The following is a 17,925-nucleotide window of genomic DNA, read 5'->3' as shown; positions in this document are numbered from 1 at the left end:
GAGAGAGATCTACATCTGGATCCAGTGCTGATAGTCACAGTTCCTCTTACATGTCCCTTTGCTGTTCTTAGTCATTCACATTTTATATTTATGTCAATTGGTTAGGATGGAGGGTCTCCTGAAATCCCAAGTTTGGAAAGGAAAAATAAACGAAGAAAACTTAAAAGCAAAAAAGGTGAGTGCTAAACATTGAACATATACATATAGGGGTGATTCCAGGGGGGCTGACTTTTGAGGCAGAGGAGTGCTCATAGCACATAAATGCTCACATTGGTCTTGTATATGAGGTTCAGAATCAAGGCAGTAACTTTGAAGCTGAGGAGTGCTTGCACATGTTTCACAAAAGATAATGGCAGATAAAGGTCATACGGCATATCCAGTCTGCCCGTCCATACTAACTACAAATCTCTACTACTTTTCCTCTGTCTTAAAGATCATCTGTGCTTGTCTCATGCTTTCTTGAATTCAGATATAGTCTTCGTCTCTACCACTTCCAGTGGGAGGCCATTGCACGTATCTACTATCCTTTCCGTAAAGAAGTATTTGTTTAGCTTACTCCTGTCTATCCTCTTTCACGTTCATCTTATGCCCTTTCATTCCAGAACTTCCTTTCACTTGAAAGGGACCCACTTCCTGTGCATTTATGATAAATCTTTTTGAGAAATACAAAATAAAAGAAAAATGTAATGGAATATAAGGAAAATCACAATTAACACAGATCAAAACCTGAAACATTCCTAGCACTGGAACCATGAATCCCACGACCCTACTGAGTGCTGCTACAGAGGATAATGCTCTAAGGAGTCCTTTTACTAAGGTGCACCAAAAAATGGCCTGTTCTGGAGTAGGTGTGTATTTTGGATGTGCACAGGTCAATTTTTCTGTGCACCTGGTAAAGCCCTTTTTTTGTGTGTCCGAAAATGGACATGCGGCAAAATTAAAACCAGCGCGCATTCATATTTGGCCTGAGACCTTACCGCCACCCATTGAGTTAGCATGTTTTGGGGACACGTCAAAAATGGAATTACCGCCCGGAGTAATTCACCAGGGAATTGGAAAAATATTTTGCCCACCACCTTTGAGATAAAAGCAAACACCTCCAACCAAAATCGTTGTATACCTGGGCAACTTCAAAGCTTATGGCCCACACTTGCCTGCTCTGTCCTCCATTTCAAGCAGTTGAAAATTCGAGCTGTAGCCCATGTTGTAAGCCCACTTAGGTGGGATGTACACCCTCTGAGTCACTCTAAATTGAACATCTCTCAAAGTGATATTCTGTATTCACTGCAGAGAGCTGCACGGGAATGGAGATAGTGGGAATTCCACAGGGATCCCCTCTAGGTTCGCAGGGATGGATCAGGGTCTTGCGGGGGTCTCATAGAACTTTATGGCAAACCAAGCTTTGCTTTCCCTCCCCCAAGCTTCAGGGTGCCCTCTCCACACATACCTCAAGGCACCTTGGTGATCTAGTGACTTTGGGGCAGGAAAGATTCCTGCCTGCTGCTGCTGATCCTCTCGTTTCCGCTGCTTGTTTAAAATGTCTGCCGAGACTTCAAGCAGCAGCCTTGCAAAACTTCTCCCTCCCCCATGATCTGCAGTACCTCTCTCCTTTCGTTCCTTTCCCTTCTCATTCAGCATAACACGGCTGGCCTGATGTAGGGCCTTCAGATGCTCAAGGTCTACTGACTCCCTCCTTTTCCTCCAAACTTTCTGTTTCAGAGGGGACGGAAGCCTGCCGGCCAGCCTTGAGTATGCTGTTCTGGAATTTTCTGTTTTCTTTTGGGTCACCTTATTTCTGTGTGTTTGCAGATGCAAGGTGAGAGAAGAAAGGCCTCATGGGGGCAAAGGAAATGTAGCAAAATTTGGGGAGGTTCCATGGCACCTGTGGCTCCCCCTGTTCCATGGCCTATGTTGCCATTCCCTTGTCAACACCTCCCCTTCCTCATATTATCCCATTCCAAATTGTTGCAGCCTCCCACTACCCCCTAAACCATAAATCTCCCTCCCATGAATAAAATCACCTTAACTACAGAAGTTAACCTGCAGAAGTGCAAATCTCTGCATTAGTTGTTGGGGGGCATTCCCAACATTTTGAGGAAGACAGCGATGCTGTTAATTCATGGTAACATCCATTGCTCTGTGTTAACAGCCTGGCTGATAACATGGAATTCATTTACCTATGCATCTGTAGGCTTAGCTAACTGCCCTGCTTTCTTCTGTGTCAGCAGTTAATATGCAGTAACCAGGAGCAGCTTAAGGCAAGTCTGCTGCCTGAGGGAAGAGATGAGATAGTGCCCCCCCCCCCTCCAATACCTCCAGAAGAGAGGGCCAGCTGAAACTTTAATCAGGAAGCAGAGTGAGGAGGACCCATCACTCAGACTGCAGGTCAGGCAGTTGCTCCCAAGACAAAAAGATCACAATTTACATTCCCAAGCTATATTCTAGCAAAAATAAAAACTTTGTAAATGTTGGCTATACTTAGCAGAAATTGTTGTAGTTATGTGGCCTAGAACTCTAAATATAAAAAATATTGACCCCTGATCCTTCACACTGAACTATCAGTGTTAAATGCTAATTAAAACAACAATGGGTGCAGAGCAGAATTAAGATATTTCCCCGTAGAATTCACCATGCAAAAATATCCTAATTAGTAACAACAACGTAAACCCACTCCAGTACCAAGCATTTTTATCAAATAATCTAAAATCCTACAAAAGTTATTCGGGACCAGAACGCACATAACAAGGAGCCACCCCAGACAAAGGCAGCACTGTAAACATTGCAGTGAGCTCTAGAACATCAGTTGTCCTACTGGGAAAACAGATCCCTATAATAACCACTCCATGCTAACAGAATAATTGGCTTTGATCACACACGCTTCATAAAGGTAGACCCTCACCAAATACAAAATGAGTTACCACAATCTAAAATAGAAATATGTAGACAAAAATTAAACTGAAACTCCAAGTAGCTAAACTCTGCATACAGTACAACATAAGAGAACTAGAGATGCATTTCCTCCTGAATTATTCAAAATATGGTGATTACAGATGTAAATTTCCAAAACTGACATGTTCCAATAACTAAATTGAACATAGAACTTTTTAATTATGTTGGTCCAAGTCTCTGGTTCTGGTTTCCACTGTCCTCTTCACTTGATTTCCAGTTTCCTGAACATTTGCAATTTCTTTTCTCTCACTTCCTCACCTACATCTATATCTGACATTGATCCTTCACTTTCTTCCATTTATTTTTCTGCCTCTACCCACTCAAATTTCACCCCTTCACTATCCAATTTTCATCTCTTCCCTTCCCCATTCATATCCAGCATCTTCCCACATTTCTCTTCCCGTCCCAGTTTGCTGAGTCTACATCAAAACTAAAAGGAAAGTTCAGTGCAAGGCCTGGGAGTCCGTGCTCTGCATCTGCCATCTAGTCATGCTCCCTTCATTGTAGACATTTTGGGTGGGAGGGAGTAGTATTGAACCGGCAAATGCTGAGTATGCGGGCCCAGGCTCCCTAGGCCGTGCACTGTTTTCTTTTACTTTAGCTACTTCTCAGTTGGGGGTTCGCCTTCTCCTGCCCTAACCCTCACCAATTGTTTGCCTCCTCTAACCAGAAATTAAAGTGAGGAGGCTACAGCACAGCTGTTTTTGGGGTGCTTGCTGTCACCCCCAAACATTTGCTACATGATGGAGCAGCCTCTGTGCCTGAGCTGTTCCACAGTATTGACGTTTATATTACCTACAAGACGTAGCTCCTACCAATTTCCCACCCGTACCACACCCCTAATAAGAATTTTTGTTTTAGAGTTTTAGCAAATGCTAATTGCCATGTTAACTGTTTTAGAAAACTTCATTCCTTTTGGGCCTATTTACGATCATGTAACATAGTCTTTGTTTTTGCATGGGAATAATTCACCAGATCTGACAACTTTTCTCGTAAACACAGTATTTTTAGTATGTTTGCTTATATATTAGTAACATTTATTCTAATAATTCCATAAAAGTTAGTATAACAGATCACTCTCAAGTGATATCTCAAGTGTAATTTTTTATTGCTGAAGTGTAAAAGTTTCTTTTCACTGTAGAGCGTTCTCAGGTGGATCAGCTGTTGAGCATTTCTTTGAGGGAAGAGGAGCTGAGCAAGTCTCTGCAAGGTGTGGATAGCAATCTACTTCAGGCTCGGGCCACTCTACAGGCAGCCTATATTGAGGTTCAGAGTCTTCTTGTCTTGAAACAGCAGGTAAATGGCTTGTTATGCTTAAAGGTAGAAGCTGATCCTCCTGTAGGCCTTGTGAGCAGAATTAAAATTCATTTTTCTGTTTCTAGATAACATTGGAGATGAATACATTAAGGACCCAGCGAATCCAGATACTGCAAGGATTGCAAGGTACTATTTTACAAGACAGTTACTTATTCTTTCCTTTGTGTTGTAAGTATTAAAGGTTGTGTGGGGTACAAGCTGTGTGTTACAGGACAGCAAAAGAAGCTCAGAGGTATCTTGGCATATCTACTGTGATTACCAGTAGAAGTCCTAAGTACTGACATCATACCTTTGTCTGTGGGTTTTCTGCTGATAATTCACTTTGAAAACGTAATTGTTTTTACTTTTTCTGAAGGCCTAATTCATTTATGTATATTATGGAGTGGAGGAGTGGCCTAGTGGTTAGGGTGGTGGACTTTGGTTCTGAGGAACTGAGTTTGATTCCCACTTCAGGCACCGGCAGCTCCTTGTGATTCTGAGCAAGTCACTTAACCCTCCATTGCCCCATGTAAGCTGCATTGAGCCTGCCATGAGTGGGAAAGCGCGGGGTACAAATGTAACAAAAATAAAAAAAATAAGTGCATTGCTTAGTACTGACATGTTTGCTTCTTTTGTAGTCAGGTTGGAAACATGCAGTGTACTTTATTTTCATCCTACACAGGTCAAGGCTTACTGCATGTTACTGTGACAAAATGTGCATAGTGTGGCTCCTTTTAGTGCTGTTCTTCCTGTTGCTGGTAGACCAGCACTGTACTTAATTATAGCCTTCCCTCAGGAAGACAAATATAGCTTGTTAGGCCATAGATTGTTTTACCCTTGCAGCTTCTTCCTGCCTCCTTTGGGTTTCCAGTTGAGATGGAGCCTGTCCTAGCTGGGGTCGCAGTGCTGCCAAGGGTTTTCTGTACAACTGCATTCCCTCATTTGACTCCCATGTAGCTCAGTGGATGCAATAGTAGTCCTCTAGAAAGGCATAAATCACAGTTTGCTCCAGAAGTAACAGGTATGCTGTTGAGCAATGATTGTGTTGCCTCCTTTTTGGGTGCAATGAATACTGCCTTCGCAGCATCCTCAGAATCAGGATCCAGGCACAAGAATCAAACCTGTATCTCTTGCATGGTACTGCTGCTGCTGAGCCATCTGGTTGTAAACCAAAGCAGCACCCAAAGAGATAAAATATTAGGTTTGCTTTCCAGACGCTTTAGAGACTTATTTTTATAGAAATATGCAGTATGATGGCAGGCATGTACCACATGGCCCATGTAATCTGCCCAAATAAATTCCTTTGGTAGTTAAGCCTTCTCTTGCCTTTGAGGAGTCACTATAGCCAAAGTTCCCTAGGTAGTCTACAGTTTGAGTGAAGTTAGGAAATACTAGAAAGTAATGTTTTCTAACAAGTTGAGGGCAATTTTCAGATTCATTTACACACAAATAGGCTGTTTAAAATGTGCTTTCACATAATAATGCTAAAAGTACACAAGGTGTTTCAGAACATACATATTTGTATGTATATGACTTGGATTTAGCTCACACTTTTTTCAGTAATAACTCAAGGCAAGGTACATTCAGGTACAAGAGGTATTTCTCTGTCCCCAGAGGGTTTACAATCTAATTTTGTACCTGAGGCAATTGAGGGTTAGGTGATTTGTCCAAGATCACATGGACCTACAGCAGGGGTTCTCAACTCAGTCCTAGGGACACACCTAGCCAGTCTGGTTTTCAGGATATTTTTATTTATTTATTTGATACATTTATACCCCACATTTTCCCACTAGTTGCAGGCTCAATGTGGCTTACAAAACCGTAGGATAGGCTACAGTACAGAGAAAGTACAATTAAACTATGTAAAAGTAAGATAATAGGCAAATAGGTATCTTATGAACAACAAAGATAGCAAAAGATAATACAAGGTAACAGAGTCCATGAATCATGGTGAGACCAGGAAGAAGTAGGTTATGTTGAGTCTGGAAGGTAGGCCTTCTTAAACAGGGTGGTCTTCAATAATTGTCTAAAATTTAGATAGTTCTGAGTAGATTTTAAGGCTTTTCGTGAAGCATTCCATAGTTGTGTGTCCATGAAGGAGAAGTTGGAGGCGTAGGTAGATTTGTATTTAAGGCCACTTCAAACTGGATAATGTAAATTTAGGTAGGATCGGGAGAAACTCGACCTGTTTCTGGGTGGTATTCGGGAACTTCTCCATAAATGATCGTGTGAATCAAGGTACAGACCTTAAAGGTGATACGTTCTTTAATGGGTAGCCAGTGTAATTTTCCACGAAGGGGCTTGGCAGATTCGAATTTAGATTTTCCAAAGATCAGTCTCGCCGCTGTGTTCTGCGCAGTCTGAAGTTTCTTGACTAGATGTTCTTTGCAACCTGCATAGATTCCGTTACAGTAGTCCAAATGGCTTAATACCATTGATTGTATCAAATTGCGAAAAACATCTAGAGGAAAAAGAGGTTTAATACGTTTAAGTTTCCACATCGAGTAAAACATTTTCTTTGTGGTGTAATTTACTTGGGTTTCCAGGGACAGGTGTCGATCAATTGTAACTCCAAGAAGTTTTAAACTATCTGAAATGGGTAGGGAATAGTTGGGAATATTTAAAGTGGTAGGTTTATATTTATTATGCTGAGACGATAGGTTGAGGCAGTGGTTGAAGTAACCTTGCTTCGGTGCTAATATCTTAGAAGTCACAGCTGCCCGTCTAAACAAAATAAAATACTGGCATGATTTCTATACTTCACCTTTATACCACATATCTTACATTACTTTGATAATCTCTGAACTCCTACCTTCCCAGTAGTTCTTCCTGCTTAGCTGCTGTCTGGTAGGTATCCTCTCTTGTGTTTTGAAAATGGCTCTCTTCTTTTTATCTCTCTGCTCATGCGCAGTGCTGTCTTTCGATGTCTCTCGACCCTGTCTGTGTTTTATACTCCCGCCCAGCCCACTTCTTTGTTTAAACCCCTAGGGGTCACTGTTTGCCATTCATATATGATGCATTGTTCTATCTGCATTAGCCTTTGTAGTACGTTCCCCCCTTTAGTCAAGTCCATCTGTATTAATACTACAAATTTTAATTGTTCTGTAGTATGTCCATTAGAAAGCCAATGCTTAACTATTGGAGTATCCACCTTCTGTAACCGGATGTTGCTGAGGTGCTGTGCAGTTCTGTATTTTACTTAACTGTCTGTCCTATATATAACAATTCACATGGACGTTGTATTTTATTTTGTTTAGACGGGCAGCGAAGCAAGGTTACCTCAACAAACACAGAGAGACTTTGAAATCAAGAGAAAGAGAAACACCCCTTGTTGCTAGTATAATTAAAAGCTGAGCGTCTGACAGAACAAACAGAGTAAAAGCAGAAGAGTATAAAGAAGACACATAGAAGTGAAAGGACGGCTCGAAAGGGAGTTACCATACAGTTTAACATTCACAGCAAAGCAACATTGGCACAGATTTGAATCAAATAATCCGGGACTTATGCCTAAGGCTTTGCTTTAAGCAGCAAGAAAAGCAGTATGGTGTGATAAAACAGACAAGAGACAAAGGAATCCCTGCTGCTAGTATACAATTAACAACAGACCTTGTAATAAACAAGGGATGGCTCAAAAGGGAGCTATTAAGCTAAGCAGTAAATTAGAATAGTGTGTATTAAACAGTTCTGAGCTCGATGTTGTAAATTTGCTTCTCATAGTGGGATAAGCAACAAAGGGATTACACACGAGTAGTGAATAGAATGAATGATAGTATGAATGGTTTAGCACTAAATGCATGTAATATGTATTAGATAAAATATTCAGGTGAATTTGAATAAATCAATATTTGTAAATAAAAGCACACGTACTGTTATTGCAGATACTTGTTATTAATATTCATTAGGGATATCCTGAAAATCTGACTGGCTAGTTGTGTCCTGAGGACTGGGTTGAGAATCCCTGAACTACAGTGAGATTTGAACCTGACTTTGTTGGTTAGCCCTCTGCTTTATCCACTAGGTTACTTGTAGTCAAATTCAGAGGAAGTGTTTCTTTTAGAGACCTGTAAGTTATTGCACTAGTGTTCTGACCTACCCTTCACTGCTGCTGATGTACCATTTCAAGGGTCCTCGCTGCCTCCCAATATAATCACAACGTTCCTGTGAAAAAATAAAGTAACTTTTAAAATGAAGGTTCCTATTTACCTCTTACCTCTCACCAAATATAAATATAATTTACCTATAGCTCTTCTTGTCAGCAGAACTGTATCAGTCATTGCTTGTTACTAGACTAGGACCTGATTTACTGCAGCTGAAGAAATAACCCTCAGATGTGTCCATTTCTGCTTACCAAGTGGCATCGAGAATTCTAGAGTTCCTTTTGGTTATTTGTGTTACTTTCTCCGAAGATTCTTAAAGCTGACTTTCTTTACTACAGTAGTTGTTAACTGCTTTTCTCTAGAATGGCATGCAAACTGTTTTTTTCTCTTTACATTAGAAACCTATGAGCCCCCAGAGTGTGCAGGACAGCCTTCTGCCAGTACATCAGGAGAAAGAAGAAACAGCAAGTTACTAGAAGCAGTTGATTTGTCCTCTGGACATCTCTTTTCTCTCCTTCTGGAGGCACCGGTGCACCAACCCCCTCTCATGCCTTCTTCCTCTACGCTAAGCAGTCAACTGAGCACATTGCCTGGAAATGTCAGCACCACAATGCCTGATTCTTCTGTGACAATTAAGCAAGAGCCCATGTCTCCAGAACATGGGAATGAAAGCATGAACACAGCACCATATGTGGGCTCCCTGCATGCGAATGGTATGCTGGCTAACCTGTTGTCTAAAAGCAAATATATTGAGAAGCAGAATGGCATTTTCATTTTACAAAGGGATAGACAAGATAAATCACCATGCCTGTTAAATGGATGACAGAAATCAACCTTGTACAGGAAGGTTGCCAAAGGAAAACTGAGTAACAAAAAAGGGTACTACTACTGCCTTTTATTCATTGGTAAAAGGTTGATTGATTTCCTTCCCATCAGCATTTTAGAGTATAGGCATGTTAAAATTTGGGTGCCAGATTGAGTTTGAAATGCATGAGGAAAACAGCGACGCTAATTTTAAAAACATTTTCAGTAATTTTAGATGGCTTAGTCTTCGAAGAGATCTACCAGTGCAATGGAGAGGGCTATGCAGTTTGGGAAGCGTGTCCTTTTTTTATGCCATACCAACATTTTTATAGTCTTTGCACATCTCATTTTATAAGTACAGGTCCAAAGTGTAATTGAATGTTTTTAGCAGGCAACATGTTGCTGATGTGCAAATATTATCCACATATGTAGGAGAATCAGCTGAATATATATTTATATTGTAGACTAATAAAGTCTGGCCTGAAGAAATAGTCACATTTGCCTTGGTTTCCAAATGCTTGTGTGGATTTTGTGTGCATGTTAAATAAAAATTTAGACATGATAACAAAGTATAATTGTACTTGAAAGAGAGAACTCATTATGCGTTTAGATATTTCTCCACAAAGCCCAGTTACTTAGTGATTTTTCTTCTCTTTCCATAAGGAGAGCTCAGCCAGAGTCCTTCGCTGTACCCAGTTATTACTGCAACCAGGTCCTTGACTGAGCTAGTCCAAAGTTTCCCACTGATCAGCAGCAAGTCTGCCCCAGACGGGGGGGAGCCCAAATCATCTGAAAGCAACTCTCCCTCACAGTCACCTTTTAGCAGCAAGAAAGAGGAAATTAGTGCCTTAAAGCAAAATTCCTTGTCAGGAGGGCACAACAGTACCTTCCAAACTCATGTTTTCACCATACAAGCAATCCTGGAAAAAACCCCATGCCCTCCACCAGAGCAGTCAGAGCAACATGCAGAGTCAACCCTGGCCTCCACAGAGAGCCAAGGGGGCAAAAAGAAGAAGAAACTACGGAAGAAAAAATCTCTGCGAGCTTCCCATGTGCCTGAGAACAGTGACACAGAACATGATATTGATATCAGTAAGCCAATCCGGAAAATTAAGAGCAGGAAGATTCCCAAAGAAATTAAAGTTACCACTTCCAGCCCGTTGGAACAGGAGGATGGAGGCATCATGCAGGAGACAGAAAATAAGGATCAGAACAATAGCGATTCCGCTGTGGAGGTTGTAGAGATCTCAAATAAACAGTTTGAAGTGGTTGCTGTTGACTCAGAGTCTGGAAATGAGAAACCTGATAGCCCATCTAAGCAAAACTTCATGAGCAACACAGAGCTAGCCCTTGTAGAGACGATGAATTGCGGTTATGACGAGGTGACGTCCACCAGTGAGATGGGTTCCAGCTATAAAGATGGGGTTCGTACAAGGTGAGGGCAAGATTGTCAGTAGATGAATATTGTTAGCTTTTCAAAGGGTTCTCTGTTTCCAGATCTGAGATATGCCACTTGTGTTGTTTGCTTTGGTCTTATTGAGCACATCAAAGCATGTTCTCTTAGGCCCCGATGGTCAAAAGTAAATGCGGGCACTAGAGGCCATTAGCACTGTACTAGTGCCCACATTTACCAGCGCAGAATGATCAGAGGGGTCTAGCGCTGCAATCAACGAGCACGCCAGGCCTTAGCGCAGATAGCATGCAAATTTAGTCAAGCTCATTTAAATGAGGTCATTTTGTATTCTTCCCTAGTGATCAGAAAAGAACGCCTGAAAGAAAGGTGCCTTACCACCATAAAATAGAATGCCAGGTCCGAGCAGGCATTAGGGTGTTGGAAGAGAGGTTTTTCCATGATTCTTTCTGCAAAATCTACCAGTTTTGATTGCTTTTGGAAGCAGAAGGAAGCCCGTGCAAGCTCTTGAGTGCTGGCTGTGAGAAACAGCAGACCCAAACGTAAAGCACACATTGATGTTCCTGTCCTGCATCTAAATTTAAAGCAGCTATGCTTTAAAAAACAAACAAAAAAAACCTCACACATTGGCGTCTATTACTTGCATCTAAATATAAGCATCCGGGAAAAAAAATTAAAAACGCTTGTATTTAGGCTGCAGAAAACACGCCAGTGTGTGCTTCATGTTTGGGTTTTACCAGACGCATGCACACAGGATCTGAGCTTACCACTGAACTCTTCTGTGCATGTGCAAAGCACAGTCCTCCCACCGAACTCCCTAATGCTGAAAGCTATGAGCGCACCTATATTTGCATCTCATTAGCTTTGATCATTAGGGTGGTGGTCTTCCACACTGTTCTGGTGCTATTTTTATGGCACTATTTAGAATAGCACCGGAGTTTTGATCCTCTGCCCCCTAGTGACTAAAAGGACAGTGTGGAGGAGGATCCGCTAGTTACTTAATGGAAGAATTCAGTCATACAGCCACCTCAGAGGCTTAAGAAAAATTAATTTATAATATTTTCTTTACCAAACATTATTATAAAATATAATAAGAGAGATTGTAGGGGGATTCTACTTCAGCCCAGAACAGATTGGTGTGAACGTATGCAGACATGAAAAAGTGGATACTTAGAGAAGGGGAATGGTACATTCTTTGACCTGCTGTGCTATTAATTCTAATGTTGTTCTCAAATAGTTTAAGGTGAGGGATTGTTAAAATACTTATTCTTTCTGTGGAACAAATCTTAAGGAAAAATAAAGGACAGAAAAAAGAAATACATATTTGTAGCAGTGCACTGCCCAAAACTAGCTTTCTAGATTCAGCTGTAGAAATGGCAAAGAAGATTTGTGGTGTTATGTTATACTCATTAAGGGCTTGATTTACACATTACATGACCACAAAAGAGGTTGATGCAAATAACTTATTTGTGCAGGTAGGCAAATAAAACATTTGCTATTAAAATCTGGAGAGGAAGCTCTTTGTGAGGCTGAACTGTACAGAAATGCATTTTAATGATGCATTTCAGTCCTGCTCTGCACTAAGCTGTTTAATTTCCCTATTCATGAACCTCATTATTCTTTATAGACATCCAAAATTGCTTGTTTGGAATAAAAAAGAAAGGAAACCACACTGAGTATATCTGGGCTTTGATGTCAGTGCATCCTAAGAGCAAGAAGCCACAAATGTCTGCCACTCGTTAATCTTTACAATATCTCATTTACATACTCTTTGAAACAATTATTTAACCCACCTCTATAATGGGAAATAAAATCCCATTGCTTGCACATGTGTATAAAACATCTTATAGTCATAAAACAAATTACCAATGCTTAGCAAACAACAGAATGAGGATTTGTTAGCATACGAGGTCAATTATGTCTAAATGGAAAATCGCTTGTTCAAGGTCCGTAATATTTTCCTTTGTTATATCTGTCTTAAAGGACAGGGTTCATAGAACACTCCAAACCTTCCTTAATGCAGTCATCCTCCCTCTTATTCCCTGTTTGGACTGGTTTCTTGTTGTGTGTTGGCCTTTGGTGTTTTTTGTGGAAGGTGTGGATCCCCCTGACTTGGCATTACTGTATACAGTACACCACATAGTCTGACTGAGAGGACATATTAGACCGAAGAAGAAAAAAATCTACCGGATTGAGGATCTTTAAATATTGAGGTCACCATTATAGTATTGCACATTTGACATGCACCATAGATATTGTGTCCACCCTTCTGCTGTAGAGACATCATGTACTTCATTAGTTCTCAACATTGAAGGACTCAATTAAGATTTTTTCCCTTGCTGTAGGCGAACCGAAGGGTGGCTTCTGAAAATACTGGCATTGTCTATACTAAATGTCACTGTTTTTTTAAAATTGCAGCTGTCACTTTAGACGTGATAGCTGTAAACCTAAGAACACACGTTAAAAAGTTATTGTTGTCGTCGTCTTCTCTATTTCTTGATGTTAACAAATATTGACGGTTATTTTTAGCTCTTCTATACGTAGTTTTAACAACTTGTTTTGGGTATCCTCTCTCTAATAAACGTTTCTGTAGATCTATCGATTTCTCTTTAAAGTCTTGATCTTTAGAATAAATGCATTGATATCTTAGAGAGAAAGGCTTATCGTTCAGTTCATCGGATGACAACTACTATAATCTAGAAAAGTATTCCTATCTGTACTCTTTCTAAAAATAGTAGTTTCAAAACCATGATCTTTTTTTTTTTTTATCAACACATCCAAGTATGAGATCGTCTTCCTGTCATAATTTACAGTAAACAAGAGTTGAATGGTATCTATTGAGGTCTTGTACAAAACTTAAAAGATCCATTTCAGATCCCATCCATAGGAAGAATAGATCATCAATAAAATGAACCCACGTATGAACTCTATCAAAAAAAGAACTGTATATATATTGCTGTTTAAAGTGGGCCACAAATAAATTTGCTATGGAGGGAGCCATTGTTACTCCCATGGCTACTCCAGATTTTTGTTGAAATAATCGTCTATCAAACTGTAAATAGTTTTCTTTCAAAGCCAGAGACGTCAAAGAGAGAACAAAAGAAGTAGGAACCGTTCTATCACGTGAATACATTATATTCAACAATATTTCCACTGTTTCATCTTGCAGTATTACATCTGATTTAGATGACACAGAAAGAATTCTTATTTCAGAACACTAGATATCCTCAAATTCCAGTATTTGCTACCCAAAGTACATAAAACTTTGGACCGCCCACTAGGACGATCAATTGTTTCCAGCAGGGGTTCCCTGCGGGAGCCACTTTCAATATATGTAGACACTTTTTTAAGGCCGTTTGTGGAACAAACTAAATCTTACATCAATGATTCCATGGATTTTATGTGTCATCTAAATCGGAGGACGCAGGGTTTTGACGCTCGACCTGTGGCAAGTTTAAAAGTGAAAGTAGACTTAATATACTCATGTTCGCAACAGGAAGAGGTGACCCATGGCACACCACAGAAGCAGGGTCCTAGCCTCACCTGTAGGCTTCAGAAATCCCCACTCATGCTCCCATTGCTTCCTGAGGAAGAAGATATGTCTATATTTTTAAATAAATCAACTTTTTGTTTAAAATTTGGTGTACTTTGTGTTTTTTTTCTGTGACGTATGTATATTAAATATGGATATGAGTGCATGTGTATTGGGTTGGTCCCAGTTTGTCTTTCAGAGAGTGAATATGAATTGGGTGCTGGGGACTGGTTGATATTTTGTTGAGATGCTTGTGCAGTAGGTAAGGACTATCACTACTGCCTTTTTTTTTTTTTTTTTTAATATAAGTACATAAGTATATAAGTATTGCCATACTGGGAAAGACCAAAGGTCCATGAAGCCCAGCATCCTGTTTCCAACAGTGGCCAATCCAGATCACAAATACCTGGCAAGATCCCAAAAAAGTACAAAACATTTTACACTGCTTATCCCAGAAATAGTGGATTTTCCCTGTCCATTTAGTAATGGTCTATGGACTTTTCCTTTAGGAAGCCGTCCAAACCTTTTTTTAAACTCCACTAAACTAACCGCCTTTACCACATTCTCTAGCAACGAATTCCAGAGTTTAATTACACGTTGAGTGAAGAAAATTTTTCTCCGATTCGTTTTAAATTTACTACATTGTAGCTTCATCGCATGCCCCCTAGGTCCTAGTATTTTTTGGAAAGCATAAACAGACGCTTCACATCTACCCGTTCAACTCCACTCATTATTTTATAGACCTCTATCATATCTCCCCTCTGCTGCCTTTTCTCCAAGCTGAAGAGCCCTAGTCGCTTTAGCCTTTCCTCATAGGGAAGTCGTCCCATCCCCTTTATCATTTTCGTCACCTTTCTCTGCACCCAGTGGCGTTCCTAGGGGGGCTGACACCCAGGGTGGATCGCCGATGCGACCCTCCCCCCCGGGGTGCCACGCGCGCACGCCTGTCCTTCGTTCTATGCTCCCTCTGCCCCGGAACAGGAAGTAACCTGTTCCGGGGCAGAGGGAGCATGGAACGAACGAAGGACAGGCGCACGCGGCATCCCTCCAGCGGCGTGCACCCAGGGCGGACCGCACCCACCGCCCCCCCTAGGAACGCCAATGTCTGCATCTTTTCTAATTCCACTATATCTTTTTTGAGATGCGGCGACCAGAATTGAACACGAGATTTGAGGTGCGGTCGCACCATAGAACGATACAAAGGCATTATAACATCTTCATTTTTGTTTTCCATTTCTTTTCTAATAATACCTAACATTCTATTTGCTTTCTTAGCCGCAGCAGCAGCACACTAAGTAGAAAGTTTCAACGTATCATCAACGATGACACCTAGATCCTTTTCTTGGTCCGTGACTCCTAACATGGAACCTTGCATGACGTAGCTATAATTCGGGTTCCTCTTTCCCACATGCATCATTTTGCACTTGCTCACATTAAACGTCATCTGCCATTTAGACGCCCACCTGGGGTGAATTTGAGCCTTTAGGGGCCCTTTTACTAAGGCGCGTAGGCGTCTATGTGCGTCCAACATATGTCAGTTTGGAACTACCATTTTTTATGTGCGGCAGAAAATATATTTTTAAAAATTTCTACTGCATGGCGCTAACTGCATGGTAATCAGCAGTGTATGCGCAGAGACGATTATCCGCCCGGTTAACGCGTGAGACCTTACCGCTGAGTCAGTGGGTGGCGGTAAGGTCTGAAGCTCAAAATGAACACGCACTGATTTTTATTTTGCGGTACGTCCATTTTTGGGGGGGGCAAAAAAGGCCTTTTTTTGCAGGTGCGCTGAAAAATGGACCTGTGTGCATCCAATACACATGACTACACTAGCGCAGGCCATTTTTCGGTGCACCTTGGTAAAAGGACCCCTTAGTTCCTTAGTAACTAACATCCTTTTCCCTTTATTTCATCCTTCATCTTTGATCATTCTTCCTCAGAGATACCCGTGACTCCATGAACCCTGACTAGCTCTCAAGGGACTGAAGGGCTCATCTTCAGCACTGCTTTTTGGCCAGCAGAGGCAGCACCTGCATATCTTTCTGCCCTTCTGGCTCGGAGTACCCCTTCCACAAGACATTTAAGTCTGACTGACTCTGATTGATGGTGAAGGTTACAAATATAGATCCCTTGCCCCTTAGAGCCATAAGGATAGCCCTCCCTTCTTTGTTTAGTTAGAAATATGCGCTGCCAACTGCCATTTAGCAAAAAAAAAAAAAAGTTAATAGAAATGTCTATTATCAGGTAAATACATTTTTTTTAATGTATGTGGTGGTGGGGACTAATTCTTGCTTCTTTGGGCTTCCAAATTAGATCCAGTTTCCTTGCAGCTATAGTATTATAAGCTGTCTTTCACAGCAGAACATCTTGGGTAGCTATTATATATAAAAGTGGCAAAGATTCCAGCCAATATTTATATATTGGTGCAATATTTGATGGGTAAAAAGGAGAAAAAGCCCTCAGAAACCTTTGGTGAAATACCAGCGGTTTAGTGCGAGGTTATACAAGATTTAACTCACGCAACAGTTCTATCATAGGGCAAAAAACTCCAATTCCCAGACCTTTACTTAAATCTCAAAACAATGTTCTTCCCAGACCGTTGTACGAGTCTAAGGGTCTTAACACACAATGTAAGCAACTTTAAAGCAGTCTTTTTTGTGCGCTGTGCGCTAAACAACACTCGAAATGAAAATGCACTTAGCTTGTGGTTTAAGTCAGCACTCCTTCTATAACTGTTCGACGGGGACCACCGTTTCACCCGGAAAACATGGCTTCATCAGGAACAAAGTGCTTTTGGCAGTGTTGAATCGCAAATCTAAAACAGACAGAATATCTTTTAAATGCCTTCCAATGTGCGGAAAAACTTTAGTGAAAACACCTTTAAAAAGGTCATTCCATGGACAGGCATACTTATGCTGGAGACGTAAATGTTAAAATGGCGCCTCAGCGTTCACGTCAGATCAGCTGTTGAATATACTTGCGTAAGGGTGACGTGAAAAGCATCAAAAAAAGTTAAACCAATCAATGGAGCTATTAAGCCCATTAGGTGCTAGCGTGTCCAATTCAAATATCCATTTTGCCTCCCTCCTAGCTAGTATGAGTTTCCGATCGCCGCCCCTTTTGAGTGGCGCAATCCAATCAATAACAGAGCATTGTAGATCCTCAAATTTGTGTTTCTGAATAATACAATGTTCCACAATGGGTTCTTTTATTGCGGACCTGCGGATGTTTGATCTGTGTTCCAAAATCCTGACTTTCAAAGATCTCGTGGTCATACCAATGTATGTTTTATTACAGGGACAGCATAATGAGTATACCACATGGTCAGAAGAGCAATTTGAAAAATGTGTCAGCTTGTGTATTTCTTTAGTATGCGGGTTGACAAATTGTTTGACCTGTTTTGTAATGTTGCAGATTTGACAATGACCGCATTTAAAATGACCTGTTGTTTTTACTTTGTTGGTATGTAATTGAATATCAGCTGGGCTGATCGTTTCTTTGATATTGTTAGACCTAGCAAATGCTATACGAAGGTAGGTGTTTTTAAATGTTTGCGTGGACTTCATAATGTCCCACCTATTGCGGATCATGTTAGCAAGAAAGGGGCCATGCTCGTTGTATTGCATAACCATAGTGAGTGTATTATCTTCAGTTTTGTGTTTCATAGGCTTAGACAACAGTAGCTGTCTGTCATTGTATTTTGCTCTCCGATATGCATTTTTTAGAACGGACTTTGAATAGCCTCTATCTAGAAGGTTTGTCATCAAGTCTTTAGCTTGTTCTTTAAAGGTGGCTAAATCTGAGCATATGCGTCTCAGCCTTAACATCTGTGAGAA

General features: G+C 40.8%; 1 protein-coding gene across 1 annotated transcript in view; it reads left to right on the top strand.

Annotated features, from left to right (window-relative positions):
- Positions 1–17,925, top strand: part of ZNF106 (zinc finger protein 106) — a 91,830-nt gene that overhangs the window by 36,073 nt on the left and 37,832 nt on the right. Inside the window, exons 7-11 of the mRNA XM_030215243.1 lie at positions 106–175; positions 4,091–4,245; positions 4,332–4,392; positions 8,741–9,055; positions 9,810–10,581. Coding sequence (XP_030071103.1) covers positions 106–175; positions 4,091–4,245; positions 4,332–4,392; positions 8,741–9,055; positions 9,810–10,581 — 1,373 coding nt within the window. The remainder of the gene's footprint in view (positions 1–105; positions 176–4,090; positions 4,246–4,331; positions 4,393–8,740; positions 9,056–9,809; positions 10,582–17,925) is intronic.

The sequence above is a fragment of the Microcaecilia unicolor genome, chromosome 9, assembly GCF_901765095.1.
Source record: "Microcaecilia unicolor chromosome 9, aMicUni1.1, whole genome shotgun sequence".
Classification (NCBI taxonomy): Eukaryota; Metazoa; Chordata; class Amphibia; order Gymnophiona; family Siphonopidae; genus Microcaecilia; species Microcaecilia unicolor.
The sequence above is the reverse complement of the archived record's forward strand: the minus strand, read 5'-3'. Positions and strand labels throughout refer to the sequence as shown.